Raw genomic sequence first — 23,172 nt, forward strand, 5'->3', positions numbered from 1 at the left:
TATATTGCGGGGGTCTCCATACAGAACGTGCATGCTCACAGCGCTGACAGTATTACTCCGGTCAATGGATCAGTGTGCACTCTCCTTTCCATTCTCAGCTCCCTGGGGAGTATATAATCCAAGATACCTGTGAGGCGCCAGAAGCTTAACAGCCGCATCACCATCTCATCCTACCGGGTACCCATTCACTGCTGGGGGAACAAAGGCACATTTCGAACAAAGTCACTTGCCTAATAAGACACTACGTGTGCCACGTGTGCTTCAGTGTGAGGCAGGACCGAAGCCCAAGAAACTCTCGCGGGAATCCCGAACGTGGTCACCCATCCAACTACTCTCCGCAACCAACGGTACTTAAATATAACTTCACCTGATCCGTGACCTGTGCGCTGTGCACGGACCAATGCCACAACAAGGTGGCCTGAAACCCAACTTACACGAACCTTAACTTCAGATTGAGCACTTGAAATGCACACGATTATTGCAATATCAAATACTATTCGTATGATCATGTCAACGCCTCCAAACAATCGGCACAATGAGCGTACCAGTTTGGTCACTCAGGAATTTCTCATCAAAATAAGTACATGTACTATAGCCATGCGTAATAGTACGTACCTTATCAGTCTTTCCCGTATTATCGAACGTAATTTCATCATCGTCTTGCCATAGCTGGTACAATATATTAAATGTTAACGTTCATAGGACAGTTGTGCGGGAAATAGATAGTTTCCCCTGTCACGTGTTTCCGCTCCTGGCCGTGATCAAGGTCGTCATAGGAACAAAGTATGCGTCATGCTGCTCGTCGACGCCTATTATTCAAGTGATCTATGCAACGAACGCAAGCACGTGTCAACGCCTTGCATGAACCAAGTGTACGTATTTTTCACTATATTCTTATGTAATTTCTAAAATGGCAATTTTTATAATTTAAGCGTGAGCATTAATTAAACTGACGTCCACAGAGCGGAAGTTGAAATCGTTAAATGAATGAATGTGTTTTCTAACAGCACTCGATCTAATAAAAAAGAACTTTCTTTTTGGCAATGGAGGGGTGAGTGGTTAAAGCGTTCGCCCGCCACGCCGAAATCCTGGGTTTCGATTTTATGTATGGATACAGGGTGTTAAGATCATTGGCAGTGTTCCGCGTCGTTATATGGATGACATATAGCCAACATACACACATTCACACATTCACTGCACCTACTAGCAATGATTCAAGAGGAGACATTTATACGATAAGACCATAAAGGTCAGCTGTTTAACAGCCGGATATGAACTTGTCGTGTTTTGATGGCGTGTGAGGCGTATCGTTATCATACTAGTGCTTCACAAAATTATCCAAGCGGTGCGGTTGTCAAATCATTTCTTAAAAACAGAGCTTGTATAATAGTTCATATTGAATTGACAAATACAAATAGGATTGGACAAAACTGAATTCCTTGGGTGATCCCAGTGAGTTATTACGTTAATTTGATTTAACGCCGCTTTTAACTTATTCCCGTTATATCATGGCGTGACAGATTAATGGGGGAGGAAAGCTCGAGCACTTGGGCAAAACCAACGAACATGGGTATGGTGCTGACAAACCAATAAACATAATCAGGGTGCAACGGGATTCGAACCCACAATCATAGGTTTCTTGCGTGACCAAGAGACGCAACTCTGCACAGCGAATCGCGGCGCCTTAGACGACTGGGCCACCCGTGCCCCCGATACGCAGTCAGACAATCCGCCAGTCTGACATCCTCATCCAAGGCTCCTAATCACGGAATCCCTAAAGGGATTATAGCCGTGAGAATCATATTCATTATAATTCGTTATTGATTCAGCCTTGCCTCAAAACCTTTAGATTATACAAAGTATTGACCCTGGTAAATACCCCTAACTAGCAACACGGCTACGTCAGGCGACACAAACACGGTGTTGGTTCACAGTCGTATTGACCACATTGGTTATATTAAGCACATGGTCATACGTGACTGTCTTATTTTGTAGCAATTGTTCGATTGACCTGTATTGAACCGCTACACTACCCTGGAGCTGTTTGAGGTCAACTGTAATTCGCCCTTCAAACGTACGGAGAAGCTCATCTGGTTAATATGTGTTTGTTTGCATGTAAATTTGTATTTACCTTCCGATTTGGGCTAAGTGAGATTACTGTGATCAATAGACAGCAAATTTAGACGGCTTATGGCCAAACAACATGACACGCAATTAAGTAACCATTAGCTGTCTGTGTTGTAGGCTCTTCAGTAAGATATTTACGGAATCGAAATGTATTTTATTGTCTGTCAAATTGGTACCATTGTGACAATTTTGCTCGCCAAATGCATTTCCCACAGAATATCAAAAAATAATTTGTCAAAAATTAAAGGAACATTCCAATAATACCCTTCAGGAAGCTATATCGTTCTGTTCTGTCATGCGTTCTGAGGCCACCAAGATGGTCACTAATGCTTCAGGGAGAAACGACTACGAATAAAAAGGAAAAGGGTTAGAGCAAAATCAGAGCTCTTGTACCTTTACAAAAGTCATTTTCCCGGAAATGACAAAAAAGACGCCTAGTTCACATCGCATATTACAGATCTTTGATAAAAAAATGGAAGTTGTTATCGACCATAACCGATCTCATTAAGGATCGTAGTGACTGATAACTGTCTTTCATAAGCCTTAAAGTTTCTTTTTTTATAGGGCGAAGGTACCCAAGGAAGTCTTGATGTCTTAACGACGTCACCAAAGCTGATTTTATCCACCTGTTTTTAAGTCTATTAGTTGTGAAGATGACTTGACAAGACCGTCTAGAAGGTTTTGATTCCAACGTCTTGACGGGTGACGTTAATGGCTTCAATATCAATAAACGTCACGTCCTAACGCCATGCCAAGTCGGGCTCTGCATGCTCTCTATTCCGCTAGCTATATTCTTCAAGATCAATACTCGTCATTATATTCTTTCTAGACATATAAAAGAAGATCTAAATGTAAAACTTTTTTTTCAAAAGCTTCGATGTTGCACTTCTGTTGATGGAAAATCATTTTAATTCGTTTCTAAGCTGTTCCAATTAATAAATGGGTCTTAAAGAGGTTTCAGAGTAGTGAGTATTCGGGAAAATGTTTCTTAAAACCCTGAGCATGTACATGATTAATACGACTTAGAGTGGCACAAATTTATCAATCAATACGGTACAATTTATAAAAAGAAAATAATATGTTGAAAACTGTAAAATACAAAATTCCATAGGTATTATTAAATCCGATAAAACTGCCTTTAAATGAGAACGGATTACCAAATTCAAGACAGCCCGTTAAGACGAGTGACGTTAATGGTTTTTGGCAGCGCAGTGTTTAAGTTGCCTTTTAACAGTCGACACCAGACAAGGCAAATACGTGGTTGATTGGGGAATGATTGCATGAGGTACTGCCGATGTACGATATGACTAACCATCAGCGAATTTATAACCATTCGGTCCTCGTTTAAATCGGATTCGACGACACACAGTGTATAGTCGATCGCGATCCATACTTACAGAGAGGTCCTGTGATGGTTCGGTACCAACAGTAAGCGCTTTTATTCCTTCCATCCCAAAAGCATATACTTCAACTTGGCTTTAACTTATGTCATAAAATTGATGGATTAAGAAGATTTCTAGTGTGTCCAATCCCCTTCCCAGGCAATACGCAATTACTCTTTTGTAGAACCGTGTTACCACAAACCCTGCTAATTATTTAATGTCGCCTTCACCGGATACAATTTGGTGTGAGTGAGTGAGTGAGTTGGGTTGAACGCCGTTTTTAACAGCATCGCAGTTATATAACGGCGTGTCAGCTTAATGTGGGAGGAAAGCCCGAAGTGATGCAGGTCTCAGACGTATACCACTTCGGTGAAACCTATGAACACGGGTAAGGTGCTAACAAACCTAGAAGCATAATCGGGGCGAACCGGGATTCGAGCCCACAATCATAGGTTGCTGGCGTGCCCAAGGGACGCAACTCTGCACAGCGAAATAGGGCGCCTTAGACGAATGGGCCACCCGTGTCCCCTACAATTTGGACCCCGTGGGGATGTCGGGTTTGAACTGTTCCCCAGCAACCTATGCTTGTCGTAAGAAGCGACTTCATGGATCGAGTGGTCAGAGTCTAGCCCACTAAACATATACCGTGAACAATGCCTTTGACATCACTGTATGAGATCGATCGATGTCTTAATATGAGTCTATCCGTCGCGGGGAATCCATAGCACTGTCATATAGATTGATATTGAAACTATTATTATGAAAGGAAAATCATCCACATTCGCTGATGTTGGCAATCAATACCTATAATCAATGGTGATACTGGAAACTAGGAAACGTTGATTGTGGGTGTGTTTCAAACGGAGATAAACACTGTCGCATGTATCTATTCGCGTCACACAGGCAAAACCAGTGTCGGGTTCGATGGCACACAATGAACCAGGGGACAAACAAATTTTAATCACTTGATCCTCATTAGTCGGGTATTGATTTTGATTTGTAATTCAATATTCTGTCGTAGAGCACAGCCCCTCACGAATGAATGTCTTATTCCCTTCCATTCAAAAGGTACGATATGGCTGAAATACTGCTGGCATCACTAGCAGTCTTAACTCACTCACTGTTCAATTCAAAAATTGATAATCTGTCTTAAGGCGCATGATGCTCAATTACAATAAGGTACACTGTCTGACATCCGTTGTCCTGGGGCAAATGATTGTGGGTTCGAATCCCGGGTGCCCTGATTATGTTTCGAGTTGTGTCAGCACCATACCCGTCCTCGTAGGTTTCACCGAAGTGGTAAACATCTGAGACCTGCATCACTTCGGGCTTTCCTCCCACATTAAGCTGACACGCCGTTATATAACTGGAATACTGTTAAAAGCGGCGTTAAACCCAGCCTACTCACTCATTAACTCTCCCGAAGAACATTTTCTAATTCAGTTTCATGGCACGGTGTATACAAAGAGAACCCACGCAATACAGTGGGTACTAAAGCACCTCCCTGACAACGACCCTACAGGAAGACTGCGTCATTACTTGTCCCCGATACCTAATGTCGCCAGTACTCAAGGACTGAATTATACATTCTCCAATTCCTCCGTTGCTTGACAAATTGGGTTACAATAGTTTTAATGTTTATAACTCGATAAGGGGTCCTCTCGCTGTGAGGGCAGCCTTTCAAGACGCTTAAACTTAATTAACCGCGATCCTTAAAATACAGCATCCTGTGCAGGTCAAACCACTTGAACTTGTCAAGGTCAAACGTTATCAATAAAGTAACGTTACCGTGTTGCGAAAATATATCCAAAAAAGTAAACATTGATTAAGTAGTATTAATTTCTCCTTTTATGTCAAAATATGATGTAGGCCTACATGTGCAAGTATATCAATGAGTGGTTGTTTGTTTGTTTGTTGTTTATCGCCGCACTCAGCAATATTCCAGCTATATGACGGCGGTCTGTAAATAATCAAGTCCAGACCAGACGATCCAGTGATTAGCATCATAAGCATCGATCCACGTAAATAGGATACTATAACAAGCATCAAGCAGGTCAGCCTCTTACGACAAGCATTGTCGCCTTTTATGGCAAGCATGGCATGCTGAAAACCTATTCTACCCTTGAACTTCACGGGTCTAATTAGTGAGTGAGTGAGTTGGGTCTAACGCCGTTTTGAACGTGTATCAATGAATTAATTATATTCACGCAATTTCAAGTCAATATTCAAAGCAAGGGTGATCTAGTCCTAGGTGCCGTTATGTGCTCTGCAGAGTTGCGTCCCGTGGGTGTTGCAGGATCATATGATCGTTGGTTCGAATTCTGGATTCGTCTTTATTATGATTCATTTTTTAGCACTTTTTGCGTACTTCAGGCTTTCTTCACACAATTAGCTGACACGCGATGATAATACTGGCATTCTATTCCATGCGGCATTAAATCAGTTCCACTCACTCACCCACTACAGGAAGAAATATATACATCCATTCATCCGTTATTTGAGCACCCTCTCAGTTGCTTCCTCTGCAAGTGTTCATCAGATACCAAAATGAGATCAATGTTCTACGTCAACTTGTGAGTGACTGAGTACAGTTTTACGCCGCTTTTAGCACATTCCAGCAATATCACGGCCGGGGATACCAGAAATAGGCTTCATACATTGTACCTATGTGGAGAATCGAACCTGGGTCAACGGCCTGACGAGCGAACGCTTTAACCACTCGGCTATCCCACCGCCCTTCATCGTCAATGCTCCAAAAGGTACATATTTGTTCAGAATATATAATGAACAAAACATGTCAGGGATGATGAATACTTTTGGTGGTATGTAGTGAATACTCAACACACAACTTCATAAACACATCCCCAAGCATCGTCATGATGACTAAGGTTTTTGTTCATTATATAAAAAAGTGCTAAGCCTTTTTTACAGGAGCTTACAGGCTAAGTCATATGCAAAGAAGTGCTACCGGATTACTTCAAATACAAATAAACATATTCGATAAAAATCGTACTAAAAATGTGCGAACGTGTTTCAGCATCATTCTGGATAAAATGAAAATGTTTTTAAAATGACTTACACGGTTATATGCATGAAATCTTATACCTCATTAAGTTCCCTGTCGCAACGTATCAAGGACATCACCAGCGCTAATAAAATATTTGTTTTGTCTGTCACGAACTTAAACAAACCAAACGGAGACTTTAAGACGAGGTGAAGTATTTGTGGAGTAGTGATGTTTGACAATATGTTGGTCATATTACTCTCTTCTTTGTTTTCTATGAAACTTATATCTTATATTCAAGTACGTGTCTTTGTGTATCAAAGTGAGAGTTGGTTGGTTGTTTGTTGTATAACGCCGCACTCAGCAATAGTCCAGCTATATGACGGCGGTCTGCCCGGACCAGACAATCCAGTGGCAAAACGAGCATCGATCCACGCAATAGTGATACGATGACATGCATCAACCAAGTCGGCAAGCCTGACCACCCGAACCCGTCAGTCGCCTCTTACGACAAGCATGGGTTTCTGAAGACCTATTTTACCCCGGATTATCACGGGTCTTCGTCACATCGTCACTAAGTATTCAGGCTACTTGTGAAAGGAATCGAATGGGCTTAAGCTATCGAGGAAATACGTCAACGTGCGAAAACAGCACAATGACTACTGTAAATCCTACCTAAGAAGATTGCATTCTCGGAACCCGTGGAGATCTGGGGAAGAACAGGTCTTTGGCACCCTCCCCTTTTTATTTCGAAAATAATCTTTATTTCTGTATAAATTACCACCAAAGACAATAAATAGATCTTAATTGTGCACCTCCCCCTTTTCAAAAAAACTGTATCCGCCCATGCATGCTTGCTACAACAGGCGACTATGCTTTGTCATAAGAGGCGACTATGCTTGTCGTAAGAGACGACGAACGGGATCGGGTGGTCAGGTTCAGTGTCCCAATTGTGTGGATCGATGCTCATGATATCGACCACTGAATTGTCTGGTCCAGACTCGATTATTTACAAACAAACAAAGCATTCTCAGGGGAGGGGATTGAGGTTGATTTGTGTTCTGCATGTAATCAGTAAGAAAGCAAGTACGTGTTATTTTAAGTCAGATATGAATTCATTTTTTTCATGCAATAGTAAAGAACAAACTTGAAGTATGATTTAATACTAGGGGAAGTCGGGCTTGTTTGTACATTGTCCTTGATCGTTGGTTGACTAGTGACGCAGTGTCCTTTTTACCTTCACCGTAAAGAATATTCTCGTGATTTTGGTGGCATTGATAAAAGAAAAAGCAAGGATGTAGATGAGAATATGCGTGCAATCATTGTTTTGGTTTTCTTCTTTGTGAGATAACGAGACACGCAAAGGCCGCGAGTCACTTGTGAAAGTAAGAAAATACACAAAACGAAGAATTTGAAAAAATAGTTAATTACTTTTCCCGAAACATTTGTTTCAGGTTTTCTCCTAGAAATCGGAAAATGAAAATAAATGTGTTTTCTTCTGATAGCTGAATAAACCTATGTTTTGCTTTTCGGATGCACGATAGCAACATGTTGCTGATTGGGGTGTTAGGATTCATTGCTTCTATTGCAGTGTAGCAGGAAAACATTCTATGACGTTTGAAGGATGATATAACTGCACATGTGCATACAGTGCACAGCTACCGCCTTTTGTTTCATATCCTCCGTTTTCGATGAAATACAAGAGCCTTTCTCCTGGCCAGGTCTCACGACAGTGAAAGATCAACCGTGTCTTAAATCTGCTAAGACATGGCTTTATATAATCAAGTCAGAGACAAAACACATGCTTTTCACATGTCAAAATGGTGTGTTTTGGCGACCTGTTCCAGTATTAAGGATGACCCCTACCAAAATACACCCCAAAGGTAATGATAAAAAAACACACGATGAGTCAGAAGGGTGATACGTATACGGCAAGACTACCATTAATATTCATGAGTGTGTTTCACGCCGCGTTTAGCAATATCACGGCGGAGGAGTCATGAAATGGGCCTCATACATTGTACCCATGATGGAATAGAACACGAGCTTTCGGGGTGAACACTGTATCCACTAGGCTACCCCAAACCCTCCCGACACACACCCCAACCCACCCAAATTCTTTGTAAAAGTTGTTTACCTGGGACATGTGTGACGTGTAGGAAATTGTTTTGAGGAGTGGGGCAGGGTGGGTACCTTTAGCAGTGTTTTTCCTCTATATGCGGGGAAAAAACATGTGAAAATATTTTACCCGCTAGATTAACGTGATTGCGCTGTCAACATCAGGTGAGGTGAGGTGAAAAGGGGTTTAACGTCGCGTCCAAGATTATTGCACTTATATAGCGACGTGCATGTACGTGTGTGTGTTTGTGTGGCTGCTTGTACTAGTCCGGACTGATGCCGATTTATAGTGCTAGCCCACTGAGATACCGCAGTTTAACATGAATACCCCACTCAGACACAGTATACTGACTCCGGACCGACCAGTCCTTGTTTTAGCCCCTTCATGCCGAGCGCCAGACAGGGTAACAACAAGTACCATCTTTTAACGTCTTTTGGTATGACGCGGTCGGGGATCGAACCCCGGACCTTCCGTTCTCCGGGCGGACGCTCTACCACTAGACCACGGAGGCGGTCTGTCAATATCAGTGACTGAAATACGAAATACGGGTCTCCTATATATACACTATGTATTGTGGTGTATGGGCTTGAATAATTCATGTTGTAATAATTATGGACGGTTAAGATGGGCGAGGAAAGACATCGCAAGAGTTATAGCTCTGTTGAGGACAACACGCAGATGTTCTTGGGAAATATACCAAGGGAATCTTAACTGGCAAGCAAATTAAATGAAGACCTCGTGAACGATATCGAGCCCGATGAATATCGATCGTACATTTTAACAGTGCACTCCTGATATAACCTTCGATAAATAATAAGTAAATCCATTTACAAGATTAGAAGATTTAAACAAATCTTTGGTATAAAATCATTTAAGAATCCACATGCATAAATAACAATATACGTGGAAATTGAACAATAATCTTTACAATAAATTTTTGATTTTCAGTTATTGACTCATATAGTTTTCAACGCTGTGTTGTGTTTCACGCCCAATGGAATCTGTTTAGGTGGATAACCTTGGCTGTTTTGTCTCTTGACGTTTCATATTTATCTTTGCTCATAAAATATTTCGCTTTGGCTTTGTCAAACACAAGACTAAATGGCAGGTGAAAAGTGTTCAGAAAATCAGATCAATGTTGCCAGGTCATAAAGCGATCCTTTCACGCAAATATAAATAACGTGGGCCATGACACCAGATTTTATCAAATTGCGTTGGAAATTTGAGTTCAATATTTCAGTAACGAAAGATCAATTATCAATTGACCAAAAAGAGAGAAAAAAACAGAATTATCATAAAATTGAAAATATCAGATGTACGACACATTACAACCCGGAACAATTGTAGCGATCTCATTTATTCTGGTCATGAAACATTTATTCCGAAAAATAATGAGAATCGAAATTGCAATCAATCCTCATTCAATTATTAATTGTTAATGTAGGTGGAATATGATCGTGAAATAAAATGTCACACATCCTGTGTATGTGCTCGTCATTGTATCCGTATAATTCTTTTATTCCTTTTTTATTGCATCAAAACAGTCACGCGAACTATGCGTCAAAGTCCGCTGCCACATTGCAGCATCTTGTCTGGACGTTGTCATTGATGACACAGTATTAACCTGAGTGATCGTCCTGGATTTGTTTGTTTTGCACTCGCCAATAGTCCCGACATATCACGATCTGTAAATAATATAGCTTGCGCGGGAAAACATGAGATTGAGAAGATGACAAACTTCCAACCTCGTTCGCGTTCAATTTCAAGCATGCAACAAATGCAGTCAACATGACAGTCTTAAACAGCGGTGTAAACTGCGTGTTGTCCCGATGGCAGTCAACATGACAGTCTTAAACAGGGGTGTAAACTGCGTGTTGTTCTGATGGCAGTCAACATGACAGTCTTAAACAGGGGTGTAAACTGCGTGTTGTTCTGATGACAGTCAACATGACAGTCTTAAACAGGGGTGTAAACTGCGTGTTGTTCTGATGGCAGTCAACATGACAGTCTTAAACAGGGGTGTAAACTGCGTGTTGTCTCGATGGCGGTCAACATGACAGTCTTAAACAGGGGTGTAACTGCGTGTTGTCCCGATGGCAGTCAACATGACAGTCTTAAACAGGGGTGTAAACTGCGTGTTGTCCCGATGACAGTCAACATGACAGTCTCAAAGACCTACATAAACTACATGCAGACAATCATAAATAGCGACACAAACTATATGTAGTCCTACTGGCAGTGCCAAACAGCGGCATAAACTAATTTTAGTCCCATTGACATTCTCAAAAAGTGGCATAAAACTACATGTAGTCCCGTCTTCAGTATGAACCAGCGGAAAAACTACGCGTGTTCTTGTTCACAGACCCATGATTCATAAACTACGTGTAGTCCTATTGAAAGTCACAAACAACGACTTAAGCGAGTCTTATTTACAGTTTCAAATAGCAGCATACAGTTGCCCTACCGACAACACCAAACCCTTACCTGCAGAAATAGGCCGATTCTCTTGACAGACCCGATCTGGGAGGGGTGTCGGGTTGGTGGACGCTTATTCTTAAAGACCCCGTGGCGACATCAGTTTGTTTTTTCTTCTTCTTTCTTATGGATGAAAACGCACGACGGAGAACCCCAAGATTGGCCTTTACATTTTCCACGTTTGTTTCCGTATCCTCTGAATCGAATTCCGTCTCCATAATTGATCTTCCACTTGGGCTATACGACCGACGAAACATGCTGGCTCGTGAGTATGCGAGATTTAATAAATAGAGTTCAAGGCAGGAAACGATCCTCCAGAGAGTGTGCAACTTGTGGCTTCAATGTCAGTCCTTTGGGCCTTGGTATATATGCCAGTTGTTGTCAGTACAGAACGCCGATCAATGCTGGAGTGTTGGGAAACGTTCCTCAAGGAAAGAGCAATATGTGCCTAATGGTAGTAGTTGTAGCGCTCAGTGCTCGCCACCGTCACACCAATAACATATCAGAAGAAACAGCAAGTTTTCACAGTGTATATCACCTTTATATGGAAACACCTTTCTTCCAGGACCTGAACAAATCAGAATTACTCCGACACCAGAGAAGAAAATGAAATATGAATACTTTGCTAAGATACGTAGAAAGCATGCGTAGGTGTACACAATTCAAGAATACTCGCATTGGTCAGACTTCGACGGCAGGGGCTACGGGAGTAAATGTGTGTCCAGCTTCGCATCTGACCTCTCTGAGGTACCAGATTGATGCAGGGTTTATGCTCAGTGTTTGTCACTATATCCAGAGTGTATGGGTCGAGAAGGCTGCTATCCAGTTATATACTGACGACACCATGTTTGATATCTGTTTATGACGTCATAGCAGGACGTATCGAGCAGCCATGCAATAGCTGCACGTGACGCTAAGAAATAGCTGCTGTGTAAATAATAACAAATTATCGTCTCAAGCATTCACATAGAAACATTGGGTGTGAAAGCCACGAGATGGTAATGTTCGATTATGGTATCGGGTCTGCTGTTCTTTACAGAAGATAAGACATTATTGGTCCGATGTCCATTTACCTGAACTCCTCTGAACTCTGACCACTCACTCCAAAACATGCGCCAGGAAACATCCAATGTAACTCTGAGTATTAGACCAGCACGGAAGATCAATGTATGTAAATACGCGAGTAGCCTGAGCAATAGCCATCTGAATAGCGTTGACTTTACACATCTTCTACAGAACTGACGCTTTGGATCCAAATGATTAACCGCGTCAACAAGGGATTTCTGGAGAGACCAGCAGTGTTGTGTTTGTCTGCTCAATGCTTCTGATAGTCTGTTTCAAAAGACAGACATACGCCACAGTATCCTTCAATCAAGTAATGATTACATCCCATTTCACAAATGAAATCTTCGATTTCGTGGGCCGCGGTGTAGTTTGTACCGGGGGCTACTGTTATCAAATCCGAGATAATTAGTGTGGTCGCAAGGTCAGGCACTACAAATGCCCTTCAATGATTTCGACCAGCTACGAACACAAGCGGCAAAAATGACGACTTTACTATCGGAGCAGACGACACTTTCCCATAGATGAGTGGACCTATATTAACGCCATAATGAGGCCACGAGCGAGCGGAGAACCGCGCATGGCATTTCCGCGCCTTCACGTGCGTCTGAAGTGCTGTGTTTATCGACCACGTGCTCGGGAGCAACGACAGCCTTTCTCAACCCGAGAGATGTCAGAACAATTTTCTGTGCCAGGTTTGAAGCGGTGATTCGTCCGTGACACTACACACGCGTTCTGTCGGTAATGCAGTTAGCTCATGTCCTAAATATTCACGTCTAAACTCACAACCCTATTTGACACCAATAGGCGAACAGGCAATCAAGGTCCTCTGGTAGCGACACCAGTTTATGAAGGTCCATCAGTGAGGGATCCTGTCCAATTAAACGACCCCCTCCAGCCCCGGAGCACAGAGCTACCGAATCACACCTGGCATCTGTTGGGAATGATAGGCCCACGGGGCAGTTATTATCCCCAATATTTATATAGCATTAGTGTTATCATATGAAGGTACATTAACCGAGACTAAAATATACCCCATATATTGACAGGTGACTGTTAGGCGGTTTCGTCACAATATGCGTGTAATGCCATGGCGCATTGAGTCTTGTTGTTGTTGAACTACATTGCATAATGCTATCGTGTGAAATATGGCCTGACCTGCAGATGTCGTATTGATCTTCTACTTCACTAGACAATACTAATGTTAAGCAGGTGGTGACCTCTATGAGACTTGGACATGCTTCGGTCGGGTAAATATAAACGTGTACTATATATACATATCTATATATTTTAACATTAATATACAAATACGATTCGATCAATTTTGAAAAACAAAAAATATTATTATTTTATTATAGTTGTCGTTTCTATCATCTAAAATTGAAAATGGATTTTCACATGTGGTTTATTTGTCTTTAATTATAAAAATTATTCTATTTTTCAGGAATGGTGGTAATTATATGTACATAACAATACGCATCATGAAGTGATTTTGGGGACCATGTGGTAAAATAATTTGGTCCTTAGACAGAAGTGAGTGAGTATGGGTTAACGCCGCTTTTAGCAATGTTCCAGCAATATCACGGCGGGGGACACCAGAATTGGGCGTCACACATTGTACCCATGTCGGGAATCGAACCCGGGTCTTCAGCGTGACGGGTGAACGCTTTAACCACTAGGCTACCCGACCGGCCTTCGTTATAAAGAAGATCCAGGTTTGATATATAGTGAATTGCTGACTTGAGCCTTAAAAAAACATTCACTTCACTCATCTTAATAGGCATATTGTTACTGTCTTATAAATGCAGTTCGGGCCTGTACCGGTTCCATTCCCTGCATGGTGCATTATCTTAAGCCCATTGTGGGTATCCCTCGCTACGATATAACAGGAATGTTGCTGAATGAGACGAAAACCAGTCAAACATAACTGAAGTTACATGCCTAGCCACTGTACAATGAACGCATTCACGCTTTGCCATAACGCCACGGGACCCGCATCCTTAGTTGAACCGGAAGAGCCGAAGTATGGCCGACAATTGATAACACAGTGTCGAGCTCCCTGACTTGCACTCTGTGGCTCCCGACTAACACATTGAAAGTGTAGCAAGTGTATATCTTAAACCTCCACTTCCTCGTCTGTTAATAACTGTACGCATACATTCACAGCGAGAGGGCAGTGGACGTTTCACAGCTTCGATAAAAATAGTATGAACGTGGTGTATGAATGTCAGTAAATCCTTTGTCGATTAAACGAGACAGAATGAATCATTATGCATTGTGTTAATATCCGTTCGATCTTTATAATAGAGTTCACAGGGTTGTGGTAAGTCCCTTGGCGGCCATTGTAATATAAACCTGGAGCTTTGCCTTGCAAAGACAGAGTAATTCAGTAGGACAGGGCAATGCATATATATCGCAAGCGAGGCACCAACGGGATGTTATATTCTCTGGAGGTTGAGAAAAATAGGAAATTGTACATTTTCTGAAAGCATCGATCCTTCCATGGCATTGTACAGCTGTGGCATAAGCGATATCAGGAGCTGTCGATCGCTATTTGGAGTAACGTACAATAATCCGATATTGCAAGAAACGCCATGGCGTGTCTCTTAAAAGCTTCCGACGACGCAAACGATTTCGATCTGTTAGATAGCTTTTTAAAAGATAAAGCATTCAGACATTCTCTGTTATCAACAAAACAGTAGTTTGCTGGGACAATAACGAGGCACCGTCTCTTATTATTCAACAAAGTTCTTCCAATTCAAGATGCACATGTTTAGGGGACGCAAAAGGACGTCTAACGCAACAAGGTTATTGGGAAATATAAACACCAAACATTCCGTTGGGTAAGATGAACTTATCATATTGATGCAGCTGATGTTTATAAATATTCATAAACCAGGAACATCTACTAAGTATAGGCGTTGTTTGTACAGTTGCTTCCTGTGTAGTGTAGCCTCATTTGAAGAGGGGGGCACGGGTGGCCCAGACGTCTAAAGCTCCGCGATTCGTTGTGCAGAGTTGCGTCCCTTGGGCACGCCAGAAACCTGTGATTGTGGGTTCGAATCCCAGTTCGCCCCGATTATGTTTCTAGGTTTGTCAGCACCATACCCGTGCTCGTGGGTTTCACCGAAGTGGTAAACGTCTGAGACCTGCATCACTTCGGGCTTTCCTCCCAAATTAAGCTGACACGCCGCGATATAACTGGAATACTGTTAAAAGCGGCGTTAAACCCAACTCACTCACTCACTCACTCATTTGAAGAGGGTATTGCCAATTCGCTGGTCATGACCTTTCATGTGAATGAATTGGAAACTATCATGTTATGAGGAAATGCGTTGGGTTGTATACCTCTTGCAGTATACGTCAAGGTATATCACGGCGGGGGACACCAGAAAAAGGAATCAAACATTACCACTGAGGCACCTTATCGTGTCATTATGATTTGGTTGGTTGTTTGTTCTTTAACGCCGCAATCAGCACTCGGTCTGTGAATAATCGAATCTGGACCAGTGATTGATATTAAGAACGACGGCCCACATGGTCGGGGTACGATGATACACAGTCAACCAAGTCACCGAGTCTGACCACCCGATCCATTAAGTCGCTTCTTACGACAAGCATAGGTTGACGGATAGACTCATATTAAGACATCGATCGATCTCATACAGTGATGTCAAAGGCATTGTTCACGGTATATGTTTAGTGGGATAGACTCTGACCACTCGATCCATGAAGTCGCTTCTTACGACAAGCATAGGTTGCTGGGGAACAGTTCAAACCCGACATCCCCACGGGGTCCAATTTGTAGGGGGCACGTGTGGCCCATTCGTCTAAGGCGCCGCGATTCGCTGTGCAGAGTTGCGTCCCTTGAGCACGCCAGAAACCTATGATTGTTGGCTCCAATCCCTGTTCGCCCTGAGACCTGCATCACTTCGGGAAACCCAACTCACCCCTCACTCACACCAAATTGTATCCGTTGAGGGCGAGATTTCCAAATAAGCAGGGTTTGCTCTAAAAAGGTTGTACACAACAGTAATTGCGTATTACCTGGAAAAGGGGGTTGGAGACACTAGAAATCTTCTTAATCCATCAATTACACTGACTGAGTATGGTTTTACGCCACTTTTAGCAATATTCCAGCAATATCACGGCGGGGGACACCAGAAATGGGCTTCACACATTGTACCCCTTTCGGTAATCGAACCCGGGTCATCGGCGTGACGAACGCTTTAACCACTAGGCTACCCGACCGACCCCCATCAATTACATGACAAACTTTGAGCCCAAGTTGACGTATATGCTTCAGGCCTCCAAAGAACGAAAGTGCTTACTGTTGGTACCGAACGTTCTAAGAGCCATCACGGGACCTCTTTGTAAGTATGTATCGACTGTACAATGTGTGCCGTAAGATCCGATGAACATCGGTCCATGCAATTGGGATTCGATTACATGTATCAACCAAGTCAGCGAGCCTGACCACCCAATCCCATGTCAAGTATAAGTCCACCTACTATATATATTCTGAACTATGTCCCTCATTCAGTCTTGCTTGACAACGGTATACGGATCTAATACCGAAACGTCGCTTTTTACAGTATTAAAGAAGTTGTGTCTACCTTGTCATCCGTCAACTTCTAAGTAAGTAATGCCTATCAAACAAATTAATCCCGTGTCATAATGAGTTCTGCGTGTTGGACATATACACATACAGCTGATCTGTGCCCTTGGCGCGGCTACTCTAATTGTCCAACTTCTTGTGGTGCTAATTTTACAGTTCACGAGTACAGACCTATAAATATATCCAGACTGTATGGGTGTTTTTGTTTACCGCCGCACTGCAATATTGCAGCTACATGACTGCGGTGTGTGAATAATCGATTCTGGACAACATAAACCAGTGATTGATAATTGAGCAACGTCACACACCGGGGTACGATGACACGTGCAATGCAACTGGGATTCGATTACATGTATCAACCAAGGCACCGAACTCACCTGATGCAATAACGGACCTATTACTCGGAGCCAACCAAGTGACATTCTTTTTTTACAGAAAATAAATTATCGCCGATGTCCTGACAAAGAATTAACAAAAAAACAAAAACTCTGTATCAAATACAGCTACCAAAACCCAGTCACAGATATTATGCCATATTATTTTGCCTAAAAGCTGTACCCCTGGCAAAGCCAAACACAAAAATAATATGGTCTCAATGTTTGAACATTTTTTTAAGAATAGTGATTCAATTAGTGTTGTTTGAGTTCATTAATTACCCTGTTCTGATCATAAATCGAGTCTGTAAATAAGCTTAATTTTCTTTATGAGGTTTCTTTGAATCTTCTGGAATATCCATTTAATAGTTTACGTTAATCTTTTCTGAAAATGAGGGGGTAATTATGAAGTACATTTACAAGACAAGGAACCTTAATACGGGTCATTAATCTTCATTATCCTGCTCAGCATCTCATAATCCATTGGGTCAAATTTCATCCATTCATTACACGCGACAGGAAGGAGACAACAAGAGATTTCATTAGGATACGCCCGTGCATATTAAGAACTCCTTGAACCACCAGTACCAGGGACCAGTGAAGATCCGGGGCAGAATAGGTCTTCAGCAACCCATGCTTGCCGTAAAAGGTGACTACGCTTGTCGTTAAAGGCGAGTATCGGGATCGGGCAGTCAGGCTCGGTGACTTGGTTGATGCATGTCATCGATCCCAATTGCGTGGCTCGATGTTCATGATGCAGTCACTGGATTGTCTTGTCCAGACTCGATTTTTAAAGACCGCAGTCATATAGCTGGAATATTGCTGAGTGCGGAGTTAAACAACAAATAAACAAAAACAATGTACCAGCTATTAAGCATCGTGTGAGATGACGTGGCGTCTAACGCCGCGTTCAAGATTGTTGCACTCATATGGCGACGTGTGCAATTGATATACCGTGCCGTAGTTTAACATGGATACCCCACTAAGACACAATATACTGATTCCGAGTCGACCAGTCCTTCTTTCATCCCATTAATCCCGAGCGCTACGCAGGAAACAACAAGTCGGTTTGTATGACGCGGCTGGGGAATGAACTAACGACCTTTCGGTTACCGACCAGACGCTCTGTCCACTAAACCACAGAGGAGATCAAGTAATCAACATGGCCAAATCCAGGATGAGGTTGTTTTGCAAGAGTGGAACCTGTAGTGTATGTCTTATCAGATATTGAGGTAACCATGGTAACGGAAGATGAAAATGCATAAAATTAGGATGATCAGGATGAACATTGGGTTAATATACATGAGGTAGGCTCAATATGTCAGATGGTATGACATGCCAGAGATACGTCTTGTGAACATCGTCCATATTTGTATACCTCTGGCAATGGTTTCTTATAAAATATTTTCTTCTTAATACATTATTACAAATGACCATCTGCCTATGGTTGTAGACATGTGCTCCAGCCGCTGTAAGGAGCCAGGCATCTAGTTGTCGTGAAGGGTGGTTACCCGAGGTTATTTGGGGGTGGAGTGGGAAAACGGTCAAAAGCGCCATGCTAGGAAGCCCCAGGTGTTGGTTTTTGGTTTGGTTTGTTGTTTGACGCCGCTCTCGTCAAAATTCCATCTGAATGACGGCGGTCTTGAAATATTTGATTCTGGACAAGACAATCCAGTGATTGACATCATGAGCATCGATCCACGCAATTGGGATCGATGACATGCATCAACCAAGTCAGCGAGCCTGACCACCCGACCCCGTTAATCGCCTTTTACGACAATCATAGTCGCTTTTTACAAGCATAGGTAGCTGAAGACCTATTCCTCCGTGGATCTTCACGGGTCCCCAGGTGCTGAGACCGTATCCCGCTGGTGACCAGGTTGTTATTCAGCCTTAGGACAACACTATTTACAGGTCTTTACAGTGTTTTCACTAGTCCCAATGTACAGTATATTTAACCCTGTGCGCTTAAAACCCATTCGTCCGATGGTAGATGACCCGATGGTGGAAACATGAATGCGTACATTCACCTGAAACACATGTGTCAAAACATGTGAAGTCACCCTGTGACTTGGTTCAAATGTGCCTCTTTTCACCCAGCAGGGAATGGGTACCCGATATGTAAGGTAGATATAAAAACCCTCTAGTGCCCGAAGGCAGCTTGGGTGTATACTCCACAGGGATTTGAGAATGACAAATGGAATGAAAACGGATCCACTGGTCGGTGAACAAATAAACCCGCATTTGAGAAGATACTAGTACCTGGAAACCTGCGTTATATAAATGTATAATATAATAACATAATAGTAATAATTTGTTCGCGACATGTAGTGAACCAATTATATTTTTAGCGTAACAACCCTAAACCTATTTTTCTAATATTTAAGAGGAACAAATGATCTATCATCGAAATTGTAGATCCTTAATGTCGCTGTACCTTGCACCGACCACCTGTCGCTGTACCTTGCACCGACCACCTGTAGGCTGGCGTTAACGACGCCATCACAATGCCCAAGAGTAATATATTTACACGCACAGGGTCCGCACGTACAGATCCTTGCATGCCAATTAACTTTCCTTCAGAAATCCAGATACCAAAATATTAGGGCTAATTTAGAGTATAATGATGTTTGGGTTAGGGTAAGGAGTTTTAATCAGCTACACTACAAAGCATGCAGGATGCATGTCCTTGATGAGATAGACCTCGGATGAGAAGAAATGATGATGATGATGATGGTGATTGTCCAAGGAGACACTATGTGAAACGTGTGTGGGTCAGGGCCGATGTGTTTCTAAGTCTGCTTAACGTCACCTGATTTGTGATCTGTGCATGCCACGTGCAACCAATAATGACCAAAACACGACAACTCTGATGATGTGCACAGGTGAACACTTAACCTGCCATTGCGTGTGTTTTTGACCTTAGGGTAGGATACGCTCACTTCGTCCTGCGAAAACATGATTAACATTAACGGGCTAAAACAAGTCAGTATATTGTGTCTGAGTATGATATTCATGTTACACTGCGGCATGGTATCTCAGTGGGTTAGCACTATAAAATAGGCCTTCATCCGGACGTCACACACACACACACACACACACACACACACACACACACACACACACACACACACACACACACACACACACACATGTGTGTTCATGTTTATTTGCCCATTCAAATCTACACATACTTCACATTAGCGCGTATCTTAAACCTAGCTGATGCTGAGGCTGTTCCACATCAGGAAGAAAATATGTGGGAAAGAAGGGTCTGCTAAGTTCTTAGTTTGACCTTATGGCATGTTCCTGGAAAATTGTTGGTATCCTGGATTCAAAGTCAAATGTGGCTGTATTTTCTACAGCTGCTGTTTGAAATAGAATCAAAGTCTCAAAAATCCATTTGACGCTATTTACTTCGTCGCTATCTTGGATTTCAAAATGCACACTTTTCCAGTGGTTATATACCTTTACTAATCGCATAGTACACCTAAATTGGAAACTGCTTTTATTTGTAAAGTTATGTTTTGCCTGATAAATGAAGTAAGGCAAATAACGTGAATGCCATTGGCAAATATGTTATGATTCCCCCAGACTCTTAAGACCTGAGTGATTTGGTCCTTTTGTATTTGTCTAAATAGAATAAAGAAATACGAGACACTCTGTCAAATAATGGGATTACAATTACAAATCGCCCTATACTCTTCCGCCGTCGTGTTGTGTCACTGGCTGAAGCTAGGGAGATACAAACAGAGACATCAGTTTGGCCAATGTGATGTGTAGAAGCAGAAGAAATCAATAGGGTGAGACATCATGTCCCTGTGGAATGGAAGAAGTTTCCCATCTGTTTCTACTGTCACCGTTTTCGCTCCCGCTACGTATGATATTCTCGTTGTCACTGAATTACGCTCAAACCTTGTTCTTGTCCTTGGTGGTCTGACCAGAATGTTCTCGTTTGCACTTGGTATTGACATTTAATAATTACATTCAGTAACAAAACTTTCTTGATAATTTTGTGATTGGTTTTAGCAATGTTCCAGCAACATCATGACGAATGTCATAAAGTATGTCTTGTAGAGGAAACGGTTCACACACCACGCAACCCCTACGCCTTCCAGAACAGTTAGTATTTTCAGTCATTCTTACCACATGCATATACATAGCACCAAGGGACCGACCAATTGATGTTCTTTGTTGCCAAGCTGGGATTATTTTGAAAAAAATAAACTGTGCCTGAAAATTCTAGAAAAAGAACGTATATGTTTCAGACCTTGGAACAAAACATTGCCTGACAAAACAAATACATTGTTCCAAGCTGTTTTTCTATCACATCATTCAGACTCATAGTTTTGATTTTAAAAATATGTAGTTTTGCAGCTGAAGCTAAGAAAATATCTAATCTTCATACGAAATCCCATTCCCAAACACCCGCCTCCGTGGTCTAGTGGCGTCCGCTCTGAGGGCGTAAGGTCCGGGATTCGATACCCGACCGCGTCATACGAAAAACACGTTAAAAGATGCTACTTATTTTAAACAAAATATAACGTTGCTATAGATGTCAATGGGAAAACATTTGGTTCTTGGACGTGACGTTCAACCCCATTTTACCGCACCTCACCTCACCTTACCTCACCATACCTAAGCGGAGCTTGAGATCCAAGGACGTTGTATAGATTGTGCCATGTACATGAATGTACTCCATGCCCCTGGCGTTCAAAAATACAACATCCATGACATCAGCAGAAACGTGCCGTTTCAGAAATAGTTCAACTGGAATACAATCTGAATACAATTTATTTTATTACGTCGTTTCAACCTTTCAGGAGCTAAGAAATCTGAGTGCTGGGTAATTACTCACGTTAACGTTGTTGAAACGTCAAAATTAACGTTATCTCGAACACTTTGGGTCATGCAAAAATATATTTATAACAGCGCGTTGAAGTAGCCTGGAGGTTAAAGGGATGGCTTGTCAGACCGAAGATGTTGGGGTTCGATTCCCCACATGGATACAGTGTGTAGAAAATAACGCCGATGTCCCTTCGCCGGTTTGAAAATTGCTAAATGGACAAAATACACTTTGCATTTACCCTCCCATGTAAGTAGTAGCGAAGACCTGATATGAGTTCATAGCAGCGATAAGAATTCTTCCATAACCAAGGGTTACCTCGTCATTTTTGTATTTCACATCTTCACATTATATCTCATACAATGCTGAATTACATTACATTTAATGGGAGATCTGTACTGGATAGCTCTGGTAACTTTACGTTCATTTACCACACAGGTTGCAGTGATGTAGATAATTTTATTGTATCTACTGAGTTATTTACAAATGTATTATTTATGTCAGTTTCAGTCTGATCACTTACCTATAGTTCGCAGTTTCAAGGATCTTGTTACTGGTGGAATCTACAAGTAAAGTACTGCTTCCTTTAATTTATCCTATGTTCCTAAATATAAATTATCCCCAGAACAGTTTCTCAGTATCTCAGCGAAGATATTTGTAACGTGATGTTTGAAGAATATATGTTGTTGGTAGATCAAAATGTAAATGCTGCAGTATGTAAGCTCAGAGATATCATACTCTACTGTGCAAAGTCAGCTGGTGCTGTTTCTTTAGGATCTTCAGGTAGACAAAGATATCAGCCTCCATGGTTTTATAAGGAGTGCGTGTTTTTGAAGTCCGAGAAATACCTACCTTTGAATAAATTTAAAAGTCGTAAGTGTGATTCAAAATTACATATCAGCCAAAGATATTTTTTTAGGAACTGTTGCAACAAAAGGAAACTTAACTACAACTTACATCTAAATGGAGAAATCAATACCGCTGCTAAACACAGTGATTGTAAACAGTTTTGGAAGACAGTGAAAAAGACCATTCAGAGACGTCCACTGAGAAGTTCTGAGAATCTCCAAGTGAATGGCTGATTTACTTTAGAGATCTTCTTCTAAATCCCTTACAGGGAACTGATAATAATGAGTTTGACTGTGTTGTGGAGGAGTTTTTGCTC

The 23,172-nt window shown here is 41.9% G+C and overlaps 1 protein-coding gene across 4 annotated transcripts in view; it reads right to left on the reverse strand.

Moving 5' to 3' along the window:
- LOC139459692 (GTPase-activating Rap/Ran-GAP domain-like protein 3) overlaps window positions 1-23,172 on the reverse strand; it is a 226,037-nt gene that overhangs the window by 112,988 nt on the left and 89,877 nt on the right. For 2 of the 4 annotated variants that reach the window (XM_071241317.1, XM_071241316.1), the window contains exon 1: window positions 11,117-12,677. The exons of 1 other annotated variant lie outside the window; for it this stretch is intronic. In XM_071241317.1, coding sequence (XP_071097418.1) covers window positions 11,117-11,364 — 248 coding nt within the window. In that variant the 5' untranslated portion in view covers window positions 11,365-12,677. Of the gene's footprint in view, window positions 1-615; window positions 659-11,116; window positions 12,678-23,172 lie in introns of those variants that run through there. One more of the 4 variants, XM_071241321.1, reaches the window with a different exon arrangement.

This window comes from Haliotis cracherodii, unplaced genomic scaffold (assembly GCF_022045235.1).
Source record: "Haliotis cracherodii isolate W230 unplaced genomic scaffold, xgHalCrac1.p SCAF_13, whole genome shotgun sequence".
Classification (NCBI taxonomy): Eukaryota; Metazoa; Mollusca; class Gastropoda; order Lepetellida; family Haliotidae; genus Haliotis; species Haliotis cracherodii.